Here is a 22,456-nt window from a genome sequence, read left to right as displayed (position 1 = left end):
CTATAGCCGACAGTTCATCGCTCTCTAAATCGTAAATGTGTATAAACAATCATAGTGTAGAGGGAAGCAGGACTTGTGAATGTAGTTCTATAGCAGACAGATCATCGCTCTCTATATCGTAAATGTGTATAAACAATCATGGTGTACAGGGACGCTGTACTTGTGAATGTAGTTCTATAGCTGACAGATCATTGCTCTCTATATCGTAAATGTGTATAAACAATCATGGTGTACAGGGACGCTGGACTTGTGAATGTAATTCTATAGCAGACAGATCATCGCTCTCTATATTGTAAATGTGTATAAACAATCATGGTGTACAGGGACGCTGTACTTGTGAATGTAGTTCTATAGCTGACAGATCATTGCTCTCTATATCGTAAATGTGTATAAAAAATCATGGTGTACAGGGACGCTGGACTTGTGAATGTAGTTTTATAGCCGACAGTTCATCGCTCACTATATCGTACGCGTGTATAAACAATCATGGTGTACAGGGACGCTGTACTTGTGAATGTAGTTTTATAGCCGACAGTTCATCGCTCACTATATCGTACGCGTGTATAAACAATCATGGTGTACAGGGATGCTGTACTTGTGAATGTAGTTTTATAGCCGACAGTTCATCGCTCTCTATATCGTAAATGTGTATAAACAATCATGGTGTACAGGGACACTGTACTTGTGAATGTAGTTTTATAGCCGACAGTTCATCGCTCACTATATCGTACGCGTGTATAAACAATCATGGTGTACAGGGACGCTGTACTTGTGAATGTAGTTTTATAGCCGACAGTTCATCGCTCACTATATCGTACGCGTGTATAAACAATCATGGTGTACAGGGACGCTGTACTTGTGAATGTAGTTTTATAGCCGACAGTTCATCGCTCACTATATCGTACGCGTGTATAAACAATCATGGTGTACAGGGACGCTGTACTTGTGAATGTAGTTTTATAGCCGACAGTTCATCGCTCTCTATATCGTAAATGTGTATAAACAATCATGGTGTACAGGGACGCTGTACTTGTGAATGTAGTTTTATAGCCGACAGTTCATCGCTCTCTATATCGTAAATGTGTATAAACAATCATGGTGTACAGGGACGCTGTACTTGTGAATGTAGTTCTATAGCCGACAGTTCATCGCTCTCTATATCGTAAATGTGTATAAACAATCATGGTGTACAGGGACGCTGTACTTGTGAATGTAGTTCTATAGCAGACAGATCATCGCTCTCTATATTGTAAATGTGTATAAACAATCATGGTGTACAGGGACGCTGTACTTGTGAATGTAGTTTTATAGCCGACAGTTCATCGCTCTCTATATCGTAAATGTGTATAAACAATCATGGTGTACAGGGACGCAGGACTTGTGAATGTAGTTCTATAGCCGACAGATAATCGCTCTCTATATCGTAAATGTGTATAAACAATCATGGTGTACAGGGACGCAAGACTTGTGAATGTAGTTCTATAGCCGACATATCATCGCTCTCTATATCGTAAATGTGTATGAACAATTATGGTGTACAGGGACGCTGTACTTGTGAATGTAGTTTTATAGCCGACAGTTCATCGCTCTCTATATCGTAAATGTGTATAAACAATCATGGTGTACAGGGACGCAGGACTTGTGAATGTAGTTCTATAGCCTACAGATAATCGCTCTCTATATCGTAAATGTGTATAAACAATCATGGTGTACAGGGACGCAAGACTTGTGAATGTAGTTCTATAGCCGACAGTTCTTCGCTCTTTATATCGTAAATGTGCATAAACAATCATTGTGTACAGGGACGCTGTACTTGTGAATGTAGTTTTATAGCCGACAGTTCATCGCTCTCTATATCGTAAATGTGTATAAACAATCATGGTGTACAGGGACGCAGGACTTGTGAATGTAGTTTTATAGCCGACAGTTCATCGCTCTCTATATCGTAAATGTGTATAAACAATCATGGTGTACAGGGACGCAAGACTTGTGAATGTAGTTCTATAGCCGACAGTTCTTCGCTCTTTATATCGTAAATGTGCATAAACAATCATTGTGTACAGGGACGCTGTACTTGTGAATGTAGTTTTATAGCCGACAGTTCATCGCTCTCTATATCGTATATATGTGTATAAACAATCATGGTGTACAGGGACGCAGGACTTGTGAATGTAGTTCTATAGCCGAGAGATAATCGCTCTCTATATCGTAAATGTGTATAAACAATCATGGTGTACAGGGACGCAAGACTTGTGAATGTAGTTCTATAGCCGACAATTCATCAGTCTCCATGTATGTAAATGTGTATAAACAATCATGGTGTACAGGGACGCAGGACTTGTGAATGTAGTTCTATAGTCGACAGTTCATCACTCACTATGTCGTATATGTACAATCACGGTTTTAAGGGGGCGCAGGACTTGTGAATGTAGTTCTATAGCCAAAAGTTCATCACTCTCCATATCATATATGTCGTATATATATGTTGTACATATTAAATATATGTGCATATACAATTATTGAATAAACATTTAATTTGACTTCCCATGCACCTTGTAATAAGTGATTAACTATTGGCTACTTTACTGCAGTTATGTTATTAACCAGTTTCCATCTTTGGACCATTTAGCATATGCCCTGTGACGCTGTTAATGGTTCACACTTCAACCCACCAATATTCAAACCAAAACTACGCTTTTGCAATTGAGGAGGCAACCAATTCCCCCTAACCCTTTTCCCCAACAAAGCCCTGCTCCTTAGGGAAGTACCAACAATTTATTTTTTCCACTTCAAGCAATGGTAGTAGTTGTAGTAATACTACTACTACTTCTAATAATAATAATTATGCTAAGTAATACCAATAAGTATTAATATTCAATAATTATGTCAGTTTGTTTGTCAGCTGAATCATGGCATGGGATGACTTAGGGCTGTGAATCATTCTAATTTACATTCTAATTTATTGAGAAGTACATGTATTTGCTTCTTTTTCATTGTGCATTTACTTATACTTGTACTTTCAATACTTAAGTACGTTGAAGATAAAAAAAAATCCTTTTGAACTTAAGTACAATAAATATGACAAACTTTAAGACTTTTTACTCAAGTTTTATTGTTTGTTTGGCTGAGAGGAAATGGAGATCGACTAACCCTCCTATACAATAGTTATGTTAGCGCTTGAATTTATTTTTTGGTATTCATTTTATGTACATCGACAATATTGTGAAGAAATTTTGTTTTGATAAATATTGTGTGATTCTTCCCATTGAGCAACCCTAATTCTTTAATGTAAGAATTAAGCAACTTAGTGACTTTGTTCCTTACCAAGATGCCAAAATTATACAAATGTTTGTGTTCTTTATGAGTATTAGCTCTCCAATACTCATAAAGAACACAAACAATTGTATAATTTTGGCATCTGGGTAAGGAACAAAGTAAGGAACAAATATATAAGCCATTTACTATGTATTAATATATTAATATAATCACTTGAAAAATTACTTTATAATTAAAGAGGAGATAATGGACTTCGTCCATTTGTCACTGACTGGATTGTGATTTTGTAGTCGTTTATGAACGATCACACCGCGGTTATTATTGAGTCTCTTTCTCTGGAAACACAGCCATCAGTTGATAAGTCTATGAACACAGCTAAGATAGTATTTCAGTAATCTCAAGTGACGGAAAAGTTAATTTATAATCTAGTAACATTATGGATGTTTAGCAAGAATAATATCATTAGCAGTCTTTTATGTTTTGTTTTAGAATGTACGTTAGTTTTCATCAAAGCTCACTAAATTGGTTAAGTACAGGTTAAGTACAGTTCGGAGAACGTTAACTAATTGCAGTTTGAGAACATTAAAAAAATGTTTTGTTAAGCATCATGTAACTTTCGATGTTCATATTCCACGTTTTGTTCATTTAGTGATGAATTCTCCAAATTCTTATTAACAGATAAATTCATGGAAACAAATGATGCAGTTAACCATATCGGGATCACTGCAAACAAAGGTATACGCTGAATTTGTACGATCATTTAGAATAAATGGTTTAAATTTAAGTAAAACAGTAATATCACAATGCAACTAATTTACATATTTTTATATTTTTATTTTACATATTTTATTTGTATCTCAGGCCAAACTATGTAAAAAAAGCCATAGGCAAAGCAGGAAGTGGAAGCAGTTTTCAGGCAATTTAAAACATATATAATCAAGGGGCATCTTACCTCTCTAAAGGAATGCCATTCTTGCAAAAAATAATCAAAATATCAGGGACTTTGTCCGAAACAAAGGAGTGTGTTTAAAGCAAATAATAAAAAAATAAAAAAAATGCATTGCAAGACTTCTGATCTATTCAGAAAAAACTTTGAAAGGAAAAATAACTGACGATGAATATTGCTAATTAGAATAAATTGATTTGAATTTAAAGTTTTTACAAATTTTATACAAAATGTCTGTGATATAGAGACACTATACCCAGTGTAGATGGAGGACCAAATCTGCAGAAATGATGAATAAATAAACAATAAACAAATAAATGTAATAGGAAATTAAAGGAATAAATGACTTGACAAAACAGAAGTCGTTTTCAATGATAATTTAATCCTGAATTAATTTTTGTATTATTTTATTTCCTTTATTATTATCTGAGGCTTCACATAGCTATATATTCCTTTTAGATAGTCATTGCATCGCTACAGTGAATCATTGGTTAAGAGGCCACACATAGAAGCATCAATTGTCAGATCTAACTAAGGAATAGTGATCAGAGTTTGCTATGAGATGTCAAGTCAGCTGGAGAGTTCCAAGTTCGCACACTCAAATTGTGATTTTATTACGATTTCTATTAATCATACAGCCCTATGTGTTTTGGAAAGTGGTCATTAAAAAATAATTTGACATGAGAGTTAATGAGAGTTATAATAACTCTCCAATGATTTGCCTCATTCCATAGCAACTCCCAATTCCAGTTGCTTAGTCAGTAAAGATCCGCTGGAGCTTTGTAAGGACCACCTCTCTCATTTCCATGTTTCACACAGAAAAGTAAAAATAAATGAAATGAAATTATTTGCAAGTAAGCAATTAGCCAAAAATACTACTGTATATAAGATTTTAGATATTCCTTGAAATAAAGACAATAAATATGTTGTCTGATGTGTTTTTGGATTTGGATCTTGTATTGGATCTGTTGCATAGATTTAGAAAAATCACAACATGATGGCAGGAAAAATTAAAAAGATCTCATAAAGATGACATTTACAATTTTATTAGAATATCACTTTTAAATGTTAAAAACTATTTCAACATTAAATGTATTATTAATATTCATTCAGTATTAACTTGATCATTTATGTCCTCGTAGACCAGCAAGTGGTTAAATGTGTGTATTATAGACCTCATAACCCATGATGTCCCCTTAAACCATGATTGTATTTTGACCTTATAAACCTGTGAAATTTCTGTAGCAAGTCTTCTTGATGATGTACATTATATGCTAAATATAAAGTCAGATGTATCTTATTAATCAATAAATTAATCATTTTGCATAACTGAATTGATACCCTGATGTTGGGAAAGGCTTGTCCTTGTAAACCATGATAAATGCTAACTGTCCTCATAAGTACTATATGCCAGTCTGTGTGTGTGTGTGTGTGTGTGTGTGTGTGTGTGTGTGTGTCTGCGAGTGCATGCTTTTGGAGTGAATTTGCACCTTTAAGTCATTAATCACACGTTTGTACTAAATGTCAAAAATGAAAAGGTTGGATTTATTGTCATGGTACTGTAAATTGCAGACTTCATATTGATCTGGCTCAATAATGAGCCTCTATGTGTCCCACACTGCTGCAGATGCCCAGTTACATCAATCTTGTTTTATAACATTAGGCAACATAAAGATGGGCACTTTGCAAAATTTTAAACAACAAACTTTTAAACAATGTTTTTACGAAAACATACAAAATATGTGTTACTTCATGGCGTTATCAAGTCAAAAATATTATTTCTATATAACTGAATCAAACTGACTTCAACTGGAATGCTAAATGCGGGTCTGTTTTTGTTCTGTAATGGACAGTATCTTTCCATCACTCTCCTCTGGGCATGTGCAATGGGCTGTGCACTTCCTGTAAATACCTCATCATCAATATCAGGGTATCGTGGGAAATTGATCAAAGCAGTTTGGCAGGCACTGCATCAAATACATGACTGGACACCACAGCATTTGAGGTACACACACATGTGGGCATGACTCTGCATAACAACACATTAGCATTTCTAAAAATATATTTAGTATTTATGTGTACAGATGAGAGCATTCTACATATATAATTGTGTTGCATCATGTTGTACAAGGCTACAGATTATTTATTTAATTATTCATTTTTCTTGGTAATCTGTCAATTTCTTGGCTTAGACCTTGCAAAAACAAGCTATAGCCTTTGATCTTTTATCAGATTTTTTTACAAGCTTCTGCCCTCTGATGCTATCGCTTTAATTAGTTTAAACCACTGAAAACACTTCCTGAGCTTCTGGGCTGTACATAACTGTTGACTGTTTGCTTTAGAAACAAAATGTGCTTATTACGTAAAAAGCCATGTCATACAGCAGCAAGAAAAAAAACAAAGTTTACTAACAGAAATAAAATATATGCATATTCTCTTAAAAAAAAATATATATAATATATATATATATATATATATATATATATATATATATATATATATATATATATATATATACAAAAAAATTGAAAAACAGAAGCAGTCATACTGTAAACTGTGTGTGCATCATTCTCATGTTCTTGTGATTGGACCCATATTTCTTACTGCAGAGCTGTTATACACTTCCTTCATACTAATTTCTGATTTCTTTAGATGAAAGAGAAAGCTCTCTGGCATTTGTAGCCCTTTTCCCCATTCAAAGCTGCTTAACTGGTAAACACTTAGAAACGAGTTGGGTGTCCTATGCTTTTTTTTCAGTGGTCTATGTAAGGGATAAGGGGTACTGTCAGATAATGACAGCAGACTGCAAATTGTCCAGATTAATATACAACTGATTAAAGGTGCCATATTATGCTTTTTTAATGATCATTATTTTGTGTTTTTGATGTAACAAAATATGTTGACATGCTTTAATGTTATAACATTATTTTTCAAATACTGTACATAATTGTAGGTCCTCTATGCCCCGCCTCTCTCAAATACTTAGTTTTCTACAAAGTCCCTCCTTATGACAAGTGCAGTCTGCACTGATTGGCCAACTGACCCAGTGCATTGTGATTTGCCGAACACAGCAAGCACTCATCAGAAATGTAACGCCCCTTTCCATAATCGCGAGCATCATCTTTCAAAATAAAGGTAAAGAAAGTTAATATGCTTTCTTTCTTTGTGTGAACATTTGGGCAGCATTACACAAATATTTCCACGTAGTGACGTAGACATGTGGGGGTGTCTTAGAACGTGCCGTTTCAGGGGGGTGTGGCAGAGTCTTACCTTTGATAAATAATATCTCTTTGGATTTAAGACTTTAGTCTTTGCCACTTCACAGATTTTCTTTATGCATCAAGAGCTTGTAACACTCCAAAGGGAAAATAAAAAATTGAAAGCACATCATATGACCCATTTAAGAAATAAATATGGATTTCTGTGGAGACTGGAAAAACAATAACATTCAAACAGAATTTAGAATCTGTTATAGTGGCGTTCATCGGTTACTCTGGGAAAAAAGTGAATCGAAAAGCAAAAATTTATTTGAAGGTATGATCCAGTAAAAACATGCCAAAGTGAGGTTTTCATTCTGAGAAAAATCTAATCAAAACTCAATAGCTGAATGTAAGTTTGTTCAATAATAAAAAAAAGTGTTCTTTATCCCCCCAACAGAACTGTTTTCAAAGCATGTGTAGTAATGTACACTAAATCATGAATTAATCGTATGAAGAATATGGAAAGGTGATAGTTTTGACATTCTTTTCTTTAAGATTTGACCATGCTTGACATCAGAGATGGAAGCCTGTTTTAAGAAGGTCTGTGAAGTGACATGGATTAAATGTAGATGTGTTAGGATGAGACAGCCAGAAAATTTGTGCCCAGTATACAGTTGCCTAATTTGATTTTGGTTCTTTCCTTTATGAATGACGTACTAAAGTACATAGTTGTTGTGTCTCTTGACACCTCGTCATCTCAAATGAAAGGCTTGACTGGGCTGCCCATGTTTTCAATCAGAAAGCCTTCAGAAAATGACAGGAAACTAGTTGAAAAAATAAACCAAAGAAATCAACAAGTTTGGAAAACTATTCACTGCTATTGTGTGTAGGGGGATTCTAAGTGAATATAATATACTTGGAATGCAGTACATGAGTCATATAGAGACCACTTTTATTAAAATCTGATGGTGTTGTTTGGCAGTTGAGGAACCTGACAGCCTCGGTTCACATTGCACTTTCATTGGATAAAAATAGACCAGCCAGGGTATTCAACTTTTGTGTTCTGTGGAATAGAGAAAGTGTTTGGAATGACTTTTCAGGGAAGGTACATTTAATCTTTTTTTTTTTTTTTGGAGAACTATTCCTTTAAGAAACCAGCACAGAATCATATAAATGCATGTCAAACCAGTGATTATACATTCAGACCAGTAGACCATGCAGCAATCCATAAAATAATTAGACAACCTTTAAAGTGTATGAACCACTTTATCAGCAAGTGCAGATTGCATAGAAGGCCAAGAAATCTTTGTGAATGTACTACGTGCTTTTCTTGAAAAGCACCCCATTGTGATTTATACAAAATGTTTCTCAGCATGCAACTCTAGATTCTGAGAAAGACCTGTATATTGATCATATACCACCCCCCCAAAAATAAAATTGTAGAAAATAATTTGTTCCTATTAAAACAGCTCTACAAGATATACATATAGAGTGGCTTTCTATATGCAATTGAAGCAAATAGAAAAAAAAGATTTGATCATTTTATTCCATTTATTGACCCTGTGCTCAACAACACAATAAAGATTACGGAAATAGCATCCTCTGCTGTCCACCTACATGCACCAGCAACCATGCATGATGTGATAATCACTCATACAAAAAAAAAACATTTATTGGTGCAATATATAATTGTCTTGTTTCTTTAATTGTAGTCAATGCTTTGAATTGACTAAAAATAACTAATAGCTATAAAATGACTAATAATAAAAAACTAATCACATATTTTTGAGAATTTTAATATAAGCAGACTACTGTTTTTCTATGTCATTAACAACAATTACAGAACATGATTATTTAGTCAACTTATTTTACAGATTTACTTTTATTGCTAAATACATGATTTAAAAAAAAGAAATATTTAGCAATGATATTTGTAATATTTGAAGGTCCCGTTTTACGCACTTTTTTGAAGCTTTGATTGTGTTTACACAATGTGCAATATAACGTGTTCATGTTTCGTGTGTAAAAAAACACAGTATTTTTCACACAATTCACCTTTCTGTATACCGTTGTTTTCACCGTCTTAAAAACGGGCTGATACTTCCTTGTCCTATAAAGTCCCTCCTCCAGAAATACGTAACGAGCTCTGATTGTGCCAGCGGTTCCTGTGTTGTGATTCGACAGCTGCTTACAGCAAGCTGCCCTCCTACAAATGCGATTGGGCTAGTTTGGAGTAGTTTTGAGAAGCAAGTGGGCAGGAGCATGTGCAGGAGATAGTCACAGGAGCGTTTTTACTGACGAGATGCGCATGAAAATCGCATTCGTTTTTTTTTTTTGCACAGCCCTAACGTCTAGTTAACAAAGCTAAACAGCATTGCCCTTTGTGTAGTAAGTTACAGAAACTGTTAAAAGCACCAACTTAAATAATAAAATACACTTACCGGTTGTGGTCCATAAACAACGCCTGAGGGAACTGCTCCATCTTTCAAGAATAATCTTTGTGCGAATCTGGCATTAAACTGATTGAGATTGAGGAAGTTGTCCTCAGCGAGCTGTCCTCAGCAAAATGTGCTGCACATAGTTTTACATGTGGATTATAATTTTCAGGAACAAAGTTAAACATAAATTGTAACCATTAATCTCTAAGTACAGCGTCCCTGGGAAGCCCAAACAAAGATGATTGGACTCAGAGATGAAAATAACAGCGTTTCAACGACATGGCGACAAACACAGCTCTTATTTCTTCTCCGTCGGAGCGCAACAAGGCCACGCCCCCCTTTTTGTGAATTCATGTGGGCGGAAGTTAGTCAAAAAACTATTTTAGTGACGTCATTACTGCAGGAACTAGAGGGCTGTAGTCCAAACGGGTCGTTTTTTGTAGGCGAATTCTGTTAAATCAAATATCACGCTTGGCATTGAACTTTGAGCTTTAGAATTTTACAGATATTATTTATACTCTAACAACAACATTACACACTAACTAAAGTTTAAAACATGGGATCACGAAGAAGGGGGCCTTTAAGATTAACCAGATAGTCAAGCTAAAATAGCTTTTTGTTATGGTCCTACATTTGGGTCTTGCAACCGCCAGTGAACTGAATTCACAGTATTCATGAAACACTAGACAAAAAGGGATGACCTACTGTTTCCAGCTAGAGAATCTGAAATGTGCATCCAGTGGAAACTTGATCATCCTATGAGGCCACAGGAGAGAACTTGTGAATGTTTGTGATGCTGCATGACAAATGTGGTAATCTACATCCAGACTGCATTCATACAACACACATTCATAGTATGTAGAAAGTACCCTTTTTGAAAGTGTCTTTAAATATATTCTGGACACATCACTCTACAAGAAGGGGGAAAAAACATAGTTGTAGGCTCAGAAAGTGGGGGGAACATGGATGCCACCTTAATTAACTTAATTATTTTTACATGTCAAACTAATAGTATAATCACATAAATTAACATTATTTTTCAGAACAATAAATGTTAATCTTTATGCAAAGAAAGCCAAAGATTATTTGAAACGGTTCAGATGGCTTTCTGTAGTTTATGTGGAAATTTCAGGGATTCAGTGGGATGAGTGGATAGATAACAACCTGTTTATTTTTATCTTGCATTTTTCTGAAACATACACTGGTAGTCATTGGAAGTATAATGGTAGGTTGTTGGGATGAAATTACACAAATAAAAAATGACGTGATCAGCACAATCTTCTATGAGGCTTTTTTCATGAAGAACAGAAAAGATTAAACACTGCTTATTGGTACAGTGGTATTATCAGCATAGCTAACATAAACCTTCTTAATCTGGAAATATTGAAAACACCCAGTAAAATAAAAGTTAAGAAAGCAGATATGATCCACCTTATCAGTTCTGCTGTATCACATTTCATAAACAGTGGAAAATTCCGATGTAATGAAATTTCTTTCCACTCATGCAAAAAGATACAACAAAAATAGCTTCAGCATTCACCATCTGTCTGCTTTTGTAGTTTTTAATATTCATTTAATATTTCATTTTAAAAAATGAAAAGTTCATTCTGCTTATAATTTGATTAAGACACATTAAGAGACTCCTTGTCCTTATGAACTCTATTACACTGTACGATTTTGAACTCCCCACTAAGGCCAGTATTACAATTAGATAAGAGCCAGACAGAAATATCTAAACAAGATCAGAGCTTATTGTAAGTCATATACTTATAACTTGAAAAGCACACAGAGTTCAGTCAGGTTCAGGGTTCAGATATTTCAGTGTGATGTAAGAATGCAGACATATAAACAGCCATGAGACATTCTAATTTTCTCATTTTCATGTTTTGTTTTTGTCTTGAACTTCTCCTGTGCCCTGGAACCCTTTCATGTAGCTATGAGGTCAAATGCCGCCCGTTCGCACGCTGACGAGGATTGTCTCACTGTGGCAGGCTGACCTGAATAAGTGTCTGTGTGAGTCTTTATAAACTGGAGAAAGTTGCACAGACATGCCGGCTCTGGATGAAATTGAATCTCTACGGGAAGCATGATCTTTAAGACCACCAGTAAAAAAAATGGGTCAGTCTGCTATCAAAACGGTTTTATGCTAATAGGTTTGAGTTTTCTTGGCTCTTGTATCCTAAAATTGTTCTCAAATTGAATACAGTTTGCTAACTTGAAGTACCTTATAGCCAAAATTAATCAGTTCCTTTCACCAAGTTTGAGCATAAATGGATCCGACTTTGATTGCTGTTGGGCTTTTATTTCTGATGTTTAGTAAAACTCTTGATTAAAAGCAGAAGACAAACAAAAGATTTTACTGCAGCGATTCTGAGTCATTCCAGTTGTAACAAATACATCTGATTATATGAATATAAAAAAAAAAAAGTTCATCCGATAAATTAGCTTAATTTTCCCATTGTCTTTGATTTTCCTCTTTAAAAAAAAAAATCAATCTTAAAAGTTCATTTAGAGTTATTTAACAAATATAGGTAGGAAAATGAAATAATCTAACATCTGTTTCCTGCACTGTGGCCTGAAAAATGACTATTGTATTCATTTGGCAACATTGGGGAGTCACCAGAGACGCAAAAGCAAAGACACAACATGAGAATTTCCCACGATTGCATAAGGGGGCTTTTATTGATGGATGTTTTCAAGTGGTCACACAGAATGGTCAGAATGATTTACAGTCCCTAAGTGAAGAGATGAACCGAAAGAGGCTGAGTGCAGTGGGGTTGCGGTGAGTGCTGAATGTTTAGGGACGTGAAGAGACTGGAGTGTGCATTTGGCACAAAGTGATCCGTAAAGGTCAAGATATACTGGACGACTCCCAGGCATTTAACACTCCAGGGGGCAATGACTGTGTGACCTTCAACAGTAATGGACAGAGAGCCTGTGGGGAAGTCATATCCTGGAGGAAGAGGATGTCCGAACTGTCAAGGAATAGGTGTCTGAGTGAAAATGTCAGGAGTGACAGGCTGTCTTATTCCATGGAATATATCTGGAAAGTAGGTCTTGTTCATTTCAGGAAATAAGCCCCATTCAGTGCATGGGTTTGTTCATTCATGTATCATGACCTCACCTTCCACAACCCTGTATTTTAAAAGAATTTTACAGCATTTCAACTTAGACTTGCTTTGATAATCAGTGCTGGGGCGACTGTAACTTTCTATGCATCGGTGGATATAACAGGAACAGAAGAAGCAGAACAGGAACAGAAATACATTGACTAAATCTGACTTTCTTAGATAAAACCATTTGCAAAGTAGAGTACTGAACAGTCACCAATACAATTAATAGGCTACTCTATGTGCACTCAGTTTTGTCAGCTTGCACTGACTCTTTCATTTGCTTGCCTAATAGAAGACATCTAGGTACTGGATAGACAGGCTAGTCATCACTCTGTTTTTCACGTTAAGTGCATTTTTGAAAGTCTATTTCTAGAACAATATGTCTTAAATATGCCCACTTTTATTGTCCAGAAAGAAAGATACAGTTCAGTAAACATATACTTTTTTAAGAGAATCTTTTAAACAAGCACAAAGCCCAAACAACAAGGTTCACAAAATGAGTATAATTTAAAGGGTTTTGTTTCAGTTAAATAGAGGGCCTCATTTATAAAATTCTGCGCAGAGACTGATCTTAAACTTGATCTTTCGATCATTTCTCAAATATTAATATATACCTTTCAGTAATGAAATCTTTGAATCACAAATGATCTTGAACTTGTGCTTAACTGAATGGTTTCAGCTCTCTGCCTTGTAAACAACTACTAGTCCTTATTCATTTCATTAACATATAGAAGATCACCAATCATCGTCCAAATGCTTTCATTTAGAACAGCGAGCTGCAAGGACAGCTGACATTTTCAAAAACCTGCAGCACTCCGACAAGAAAAAGTGTACATGTCTGCTCAGACTCTGACGTAACACGAAGCACTTTTCCACGTCAAAGGCTGTTTTTACAAATATGAGCGTTGGTGTGGATTCAAGCGGACACACACTCTGAGATACAATCTGAGTGTTCACACACTATATAAATGAGGCCCATGGTGTGTGTGACAATTAGCCCCCATTTTAATTTAATCAAGCACTATTGAAATGAACCATTCACTGTTGGATTCATATGGATTTCAGGTTATACTAAAGCTAAAACAAACCAAAATGACTGAAACTGTAGTCTATTATAAGAGCACAGGAATGATACGATTTTATGGCAATGACTCATTTTTTCCTCTTTGAAAATACTTCTTGCACTACATTAAAATGGTTTCTGTGGTCCTTGAAAACATCACAATCATAGACCTATTTTTTATCAATTTGCCGTTTTTTATTTGAACAGCTTTCATCTCCAATATAGATAATTTGTTTTATTGTTGGCAGCATGCTCAGTTGTGTACACATCATTTTAAACAGAGGCCTGGCCATTTCCTCAATGCATGTGGAGTAATGAAGTGCTTTTGTATGTACACCATCCCACATGTAGTCCTCTTGTGCCATGAAAACATGACGTGAATCCAAATAGACCCTAATAGCCCACCAGGGAACATTGTGAAAAATTATAATTTATACTTAAATATAATTATTTTAGATGTAAGTTATATGTAAGAAATTCCACAGACATTGTTTAGGGTGAAACGTTGTCTTCAGTGCAAAGGACACATTTACCTCAGATATAATTCTTCATGTGTTCAAACAGAAAAGCAGCATCGTTTTTATATTTAGAAAGCTATCGCTGCCGTGTTACTGATGAGTTGTGTAAATAAATGTTAATAAAAGTATTTTTATTTGATATAAATAGAGAGATAAATTAAATGGTGTTTTGCAGTCTCTGCGCTCGGCACTTGCAGATTGTCAGGGAGTTGTGTTCATCATTGTTTTCTCTCTTGCAGCTGGAACAAAAATGAATGAAACTGAGTGTCATTACGGAATCATGAGAAATAGCCCAAACATTCCTCCATAAATTAATATGTGCAATGAATCCTAATAACATTCTATGATTACAACTGAATGACCAACACTTTACTTTTATCGCTAGGGATAATTTATAGTCGGGATTTATCGCAAAATAAATCTCGACAAGGTGATAAGATCCCAATGTGGAGTGGAATAGCCTATTACATGGCTGTTTACCAACTAAATACATGTACATTAAATATTTGCTCTGAAATATTTGCTTATCATTTCATCTGTAGGCTATAATATCTTTTAAAAAAAATGAAGACCCGAATAATAAGTCCTCCGAGGTTATTTTAAAAATAATCGATAAATGAGGTGCAAGATGGCACTAGTTAACATTTGGCATGATTGATCAATCAGAATCAATTATTAAAAAAAAAAAACTGTCATTTTCATTCAAACAAGGCCTTACATGAGTTTTGATATCCATTATTTTGGAAAATCATTCTACCTTCAGAAGATTTGCTGAATCGTGTCACGTGTGGTGTAATCTGTGTGTCCATACTTTTGGAATACATTCACATCGCTCTACATCAATTTCACAGTCCTCCTCACTGACCGTAGACAGAGGCTCTGGTATAAAAAAAAAAAAAAGAAAAACAAAGGAAGAACCATTTTATTGCTAATAAATGTGCTAAAATTTGTTTAAAAAAATATTTTGTGTGCCTTAATGAGTCTGTATTGAATAAAAGTTACTGCAATATAGCTACTAACATGTAATAAAAAGTAACAGAGTAATCCGTGCATTAGGCCAGAACAGGAAGTGGCAATACATGAGTTGAAATCAATTACTCACTGACCTTGTTTACTGGAGTGGTATGTCACACACCGCTCCGCCATCCAGTCCCATATTAAACCTTTGTTGCACAGCCTCTTGTCTTCTGGCTTACGTGTAGGAGAGCAACTGCACACACACACACACACACACACACACACACACACACACACACACACACACAGACATATTATTATGCCAACAAGCGCTTGAACTCCTACATATGGCTGCCACTCAGCAGGCCCAAACTCTAATTTCTCCAAGAGCAATATCTGTTGTATCAACAGTGAACAACACAGCATGGCACTGGAAAAATAAGGGTTGGGTCTATCATTTCAAGGAGTTTGATGTTACGCCACAAGACAGACCCAGCCAGTTTCAGTAAAAATGCATTGCACTCAGATATAAGTGTGAGGGAATGCTGATTGCCTCATTGATAACTTCATCCAACTCTACCTGTTTGTAATCAGTCTGGAATTTTCTAAAACTATCAACTAAAGAAACATTAGCTATAACTGAACATTACACTGATATTCCATGCCAAGGATATACCCAGTTTCAGACAAGCCTATTCTCTACAAACCTCTTCTTGTGCTTCTCACGAACATGTCTGCGGATCAGCGAATGTTCCTGGCACATACACTCAGTGTGATTGGCTATTTTCACCAGCACAGGCTCCGGACCAGTTTTATATGGAGCCAGACTCACACTCAAAATCTGTGAGGAAGAAGATGTTTTTTTACAAACAGTTAAGTGGAACAGAACGAACACATTAACACATGTTAAGGAGATAGTTCAGCCAAAAATCGTTGCTTTCCTTCATGTTGTTCCAAACCTCTTCTTTTTTTTTTTTTTTTTCTGTAGAACGTAAAAGGAGAAATTTTGAAAGATTCCCGTCAATTTTTCCATTAATATATAATTGCTTGGAACCAAGGTTTTAAAACTTCAAAAAGGACACAAAAGCACCATAAAAGTGGCCAGCATGAGGGTAAATAAAGCAAGTAAATGATTATTTATGGTTGAACTGCCCCTTTAAGACTGTGTTTCGATTGTACATTATATAAATTGCACATCATTTCCATATAAAAGAGCAAGTACAAAAAAAATAAAATTGTATTGGACATTATATTTATATGTAATACCCACGCAATGCAATGAGTAGTGCTCACAGTTTTATTGACATAAGTCACGCTTGTATTACGGCAGGTAACTCCCTCTTTGTTGCAGCAGCCACCACACCTGAAGACAGAGACGCACGGGGGCTTAAAGAACACAGCCGTATTGGTGCCCAGCTCTTTTGCCACATCTACACATGTCTCTCTGGGCATACACTGCGTTTTCTGCCATTCGTCATCAATATCTGAAAAAATGGGTACTTTTTAGGTACACAATTCTATGGTAAGTTCTTAGACATCACATGTTCACAATTATGCTTGCAAGAGGGTCTCAACCTTTTAGCATCTCTGGGCTGAAGGAAGCGGCGGCATAGCGAGTTGACCTGCGGTTCTCGGGCGGAGTGGCGTATTCAAAGTGCTTCAGCTTGAGCCTGCATCTCCACAGCTTCCAGTCCGGGTACTCGGACAACATCAGAAGCTCATCCAGACTCCCAGCGTCCCTTAGTTCCTGTTCCCACCTCTCCTGGCTTATATCCTATGGAGAAATGCAGTCTTTGAATGTGAAAAGAATAAGGGCTGCTGATTGTAATACAGAGTTAAAGCATTTTTATAAACACCTTATAAGAGGCATGCTGAGCAAAATTCAGCCAAAAGAATGGAACAGCACAGCAGGAGTTAGATAAATAGAAGGATTAAAAACGAATGCCCACAAATTAGAAACACCTTTCTTTCCCGACTTTACAACTTACTACAAAGACTCGCATCATACAAACATCCTGCTGTCTGTGAGGTATGTGAAGTCTTGCCATAATAAAAGGCTAACCAGCAGGAAATAACTAACAACACATTACTAGATAGATACCACACAGCTACTAATTTCTTCAGTGGTAGGCTACAACTTTTTAAAAAGGAAAAAAATCTGAATGCACATTAAAAGGAACATTTGCTTTCTATGCACTAGAGGGCAGTGGTGATAATTCACATTGGATTTTCTCAGCATTTTTTGGCTGTGTAACGAATCGGTGTTACACTAGGGAAAGGATGCAGCTGTTCCTCATGTAGTTCTGCCACCAATTAATATGCAGTGTTGCATCAGACCATACAGATCCTTAGTTTTACAACCTCAGTATAATCCACAGTGTGTTCCTTTACAACTTGTTAAAGATATTTATTATAAACTGAGATGACAGTGCAACCCTCAGGTAAATGGAGCCGTGAATAATCATAAGTAGTTCTGCTGAATGGACAATTGCTCACAGACTTCGTGAGACCTAAATGTTGGATTTCTTTAGATTTCTCAATCTCTAGAATTTATCTAGAGCTTCGTGCACAGTCAAAGCTTGTTGTCAGGCCATAAAGTCCACTTTTTTTCTCTCAAACCAGCTTGTGTAGCCAAACACATGGAACACCCTCTGGCAGAGGCCCACTCTAAACAACTGGAACATACGCTCTATTAGCTCAGTATATGGACCACCTGTTTAGAAGCTCAGTGAAGACACAGATCCCAGGGATTGGAGTTTGGGACGTGTGCCACCAATTTGAACAGAACATCATGGCTGTTTCGCAAAACACGGATTGAATAACTACTAAGTGTCTAGTGACAGCTGCAGAATAACCTTCACAAAGTCATAAGTGGTCACACTTTCAGTGGCCAGTGGCGATATTGATACCTAAAGAGTAGGGTATAGTATAATGCCAATATTATTTGCATTACATGGTTCTCTCTGAAGCATGTATCTTATTGGTCAATCGTGGCATTTTGTGGTCTGATATTTTCTAATATTCTAGCTTTATATCAGTGTGCTCTTTTGGCTACTTTTTAGTATCTCTTGTGTAACAATACAGATTCACACTGTTGTTTCACACAAACGCAATGGGCACTGTCATGTTGGGCTCATCTATTGATTGTAGTGAAAGGAGAATGGCAATATTGTTAGTAATATAATGGTTTTTGTTTTGTTGCTGGGCAGATTTTATGCTGTGCCATGCTTCTTTTTTTCCCTAACAGAAGTAGATTTTTTTTTTTTTTAATTAATGAACAAATGATTTAATGTTAAAGCTGCAGTCCTTTTAAAGTTTTACCTCTTTGTCTCCATCTCTGTTTGTAACCTGCAACTGCAGTTAATTGCAGAATTCGAATTGCAAAAGTCCTTTAGAACTGGTTCTTTTTTTAAATGCATATATTGTGTAATCCCAGGCTATCTGTAATCAAATGCACATTTAAAAATGGAATATAATTGAATTTCAGTCATGTGTTTCATAAATCCTTTTTGGATTACAATCCACCATCAACATTTTAAACGTAATTATTCCAGCTGCTGGGAGAAAAGGCTATAAATGTTCCGCCAGCTAAAGTATCCTCACATGTGATATAGCCTATTAGCCTATTATGTTTAAAGATGCAACGTAATGACAGATTGCCATGCTCAAATTTCCCTTGAGTTCCTACCAGTACCACTCAAATTATAAAACATTATAATAAGATAACTGTTGGGAATCGGGCTAAAGTAAGGTGATAGCTTTGAACACTGGCTAGTTATGTACTTGCTCAAATATTGATAATGAAATATGTGATCATTTTAAACCATGAAAAGTATGGACCGCAGCATTAACCAGCTGATATTAATTGGCTAAGTGGGTACGTTTCTGGACAGCCTTGGGTGCATTTTCCAAAAGTTTTTTTAGCCAACTATGATTGCAAGTTCCACTGAACTTAAGACCAGTACTTTTGGGAAACGCACCCCTGGTAAATACATTGGTAACTACAGGAGTATTTCCTTCATTACAGAAGAGCAAGAGCTTATGGAGTAGATCGCGCACATGGGGAGGAGAGCACATACAAACCCTGAAGTCTGCCACCTTTCATTCAACAATGAGAATATGAAGTTAAGCAGGCAAAAATCAGCACTGGCTTGTTTTTGTGTGTTTACTACACACCGGGTGTGTCCCACAAAAAGTACAAATAAAATAATGGCAATAGGGGCAGAAGGACTTCCAATAATGCTTTTATGAGTCGGGAAAGCCACAAAGAGGGTGGAAAGTAAAACAGCCAAGGCTGGGATGAAAAAGGCTGGCACGCAATATGGAAGTCATCACTAGAGAAGTCTCACATCCTGCTGTCGTGTATTGACATGATCATCTATGATCTCTTCAATATGTTCAATAGGGTGGAGCCGCCTGCTTTCAGTTACCCATGCAAACAATGCAGCAACAAACAGAAAGAGCGAGAGTATGAGGAGGGGTTTAAAAGAAAGAATATGAGTTACAACTGTGCAAAATTAATGAGGTGGAGGCCTCTAACAAGGAAGAAGTAATGAGACGAATGAGAACATTGAGAGCTTGAACATATAAAAGACCCTACAATGCCTCAGGCTGCTCTTGGATACCAGGCAACACGCCACACACATATGTTAACACAGCCTCTTTATGGAGTGCATCTGTAAAAACTAATAGGATATTATGCCATTGCTCCACTGCTTGGAACCCATAACCCTTCTTACATAACCTACCATTGATATAAAAACACAGAAAAACAGATGAATGGCCTTAGCAGCTTGTCTTTGGAAATTCTCACTAGTTGCCACTGAGTTCCCAAGTGTGCTTTCAGAGGAACCATCTATCTCACTTCGAAGACTGCAGTTCTGAACATTGTCATTTACTTCAGACTGATTCAAGCCTTACTTTACACAGTAACATACAGGAAATGATTAAATTTGTTATTAAGGGACCTTAAGGTCACAGCAGGAGGCCCAATCCGACTCTGTTGAGTTTGCCTCAGATCCCTGCTCATTGAGTAAAATTACGTTAAACCCTCTTGGATCAGCCATTTTAAAGTACTAAAAAATAAAAAACAAACAAACCAAAAAAAGATATTTTGAAAAATGTCAGTGAGGTGGACATTCTTTAGAACTTTTTTGTTTTACTTAAATGAATGAAGGTCATACAGGTTTAGAATGAAATAGGGGTGAGTGCGCTCTTAAAAATAAAGGTTCTTTATTGCATCTATGGTTCCATGGAGTACCTACATTCCCATTCCATAATAGGTTCTTTACAGTGGATAAATGTTCTTTAGATTTTTTAAATGCTCTAAGAAGAGAAAACTGTTCTTTTAAGAACTTTGGCTCTTCTTTGCATTGTTGGAAACCACTCTTTCGCAACCCTTATTTTTAAGAGTGTAAATGGACAGATTCTGCATTTGAAAGACCTCACAACTTAACATGTATAACAGTTGAAAACCCTATTAAAATGAACCTAACCTCAGTATCATTCAAATTTGACTGTAAACTAAAAATGTGCTAAGGTTTTGGCTACACTTGTATTCTACGTGTCTGCTGAAGGATGCCATACTTACTCTCTGGGGTCTGTAGGCGTCCACGGCCAGCATCAGTCTGACATACAGGAGTAACAACATGTGAAATCCAGCACATTTTTGTGTCTTCATCCTGCTACTAACTCTCCAGGATACTGTCCAGCGACTGAGCAGCGAGGGAGGCCAGTCTGCGTATACACTCACGCACACTCACAAATCACGAAGCAGGTTTTTCACACTGGACCACACAAGCGCACCAATAGAGACCTGTCACAACGAGCTTTCCAGAGCCAAATGGGCTCTCCTCTTTATATAAAAAAAAAAGGGAGGAGAATGAGACATCAGTCTGTGCTAGTCTAAGACTTAACAGTTTTTTTTTTCCTTTTTTCTGTGATTCTCTCTGATCAGGACAACCCCTTGATGCTGTTATCCGTCTTGGACAGGCCAGATTTGGCCCAGTGTCTCCACGGATCCAGATGTGTCAAAATATATGTTTGCAAAATCCGCCAAGGTCTCACATCCCGTCTTCTCCAGCCACCAGTGCGTGCAAGGCCGCCTGGGAGGCGTGCATGTCTGTCCCGTTGCTGTGCGCTCCAGTCCCACTCTGCTGTCACCACATTTCCTGCTTGCCGACTTCCAGGCTCGGTTGCTCACACACAAAACATGTGGTTTTAAATGTGATCCAGACCTCTACAGAGGGCAAGGAGTGAAAGAGGGGAGGAGGAGGAAGAGGGAAGGGGGTGACGGAGGGATCAAGGGAGGAGAGAGAGAGAAAGTGTGTGGAGAAGAGAGACTGAATCCGGCCAATATCCCATTTGAACGCAGCAAAGTGGTGGGATAAAAAGGAGAGGAGCTAAGCCGACATGCCCTTTCTCTTGTTATCTATGTGTATGTGCGTCACTCTCAGGCAGACCCAACAATGAGCTTGTAATACGAGCTGGGAATTAAAGGGAGGTTCAATGCAGTGTAATGGGCTGTGAGTGCCGCTCTCTGCACCCACACATTCGGATCATCTGAATGCTTTAACTTTAAAAGCTTCAAAAGAATCTATTACCAGTGGTCAAAGGAATCTATTACCAGATTGTTTGTGTAGATTTTCAACATCACTTTAATCAAATGTGGATGAATTGTGTGTTCAAATGTAGATCTAAAATGACAGATATTGGATAAAGGAAATCATGTTGTGATTAGATACAATGTGAAGAGCCCAATACAAAATGTAAACAGAAATGAATGGATTCAAATAAAAGGTAATTATTAAAACACATTACAAGAAATACATTGATTAAAAGTAAAAAATGACTTAAATAACATTTTGCATATGTGGCCCCAAAAATAAATGTACCCTTTAGTCACACTTAAAAATATGAATGTCAGTGTATTATATGAAATTCTCA

At 36.5% G+C, this 22,456-nt stretch overlaps 1 protein-coding gene across 1 annotated transcript; it reads right to left on the bottom strand.

Annotated features, from left to right (window-relative positions):
• Positions 1-12,523: 12,523 nt before the first annotated feature.
• On the bottom strand, positions 12,524-22,333 carry LOC127968280 (vascular endothelial growth factor D). Its single transcript, XM_052569380.1, has 7 exons — positions 21,102-22,333; positions 17,087-17,285; positions 16,805-16,995; positions 16,219-16,352; positions 15,661-15,764; positions 15,312-15,433; positions 12,524-14,793 (listed from the first exon to the last, which is right to left on the bottom strand). Exons 1-6 carry the CDS (start codon positions 21,189-21,191, stop codon positions 15,336-15,338), a joined length of 816 nt encoding a protein of 271 aa, XP_052425340.1. The 5' UTR covers positions 21,192-22,333; the 3' UTR covers positions 12,524-14,793; positions 15,312-15,335.
• Between the last annotated feature and the right edge of the window lie 123 nt (positions 22,334-22,456).

Source organism: Carassius gibelio, chromosome B11 (assembly GCF_023724105.1).
Source record: "Carassius gibelio isolate Cgi1373 ecotype wild population from Czech Republic chromosome B11, carGib1.2-hapl.c, whole genome shotgun sequence".
In the NCBI taxonomy this organism is placed as follows: domain Eukaryota; kingdom Metazoa; phylum Chordata; class Actinopteri; order Cypriniformes; family Cyprinidae; genus Carassius; species Carassius gibelio.
The sequence above is the reverse complement of the archived record's forward strand: the minus strand, read 5'-3'. Positions and strand labels throughout refer to the sequence as shown.

What these genes read in the sequence shown, in the direction of transcription:
- LOC127968280 (XM_052569380.1), bottom strand. Translation starts at nt 21,191, where the DNA reads ATGAAGACACAAAAATGTGCTGGATTTCACATGTTGTTACTCCTGTAT. An exon ending in CAGCCCAGAGATGCTAAAAG is followed by an intron (nt 16,996 to 17,086) that starts GTTGAGACCCTC and finishes CCATTTTTTCAG; the next exon opens with ATATTGATGACGAATGGCAG. An exon ending in CGTGAGAAGCACAAGAAGAG is followed by an intron (nt 15,765 to 16,218) that starts GTTTGTAGAGAA and finishes GTGTGTGTGCAG; the next exon opens with TTGCTCTCCTACACGTAAGC.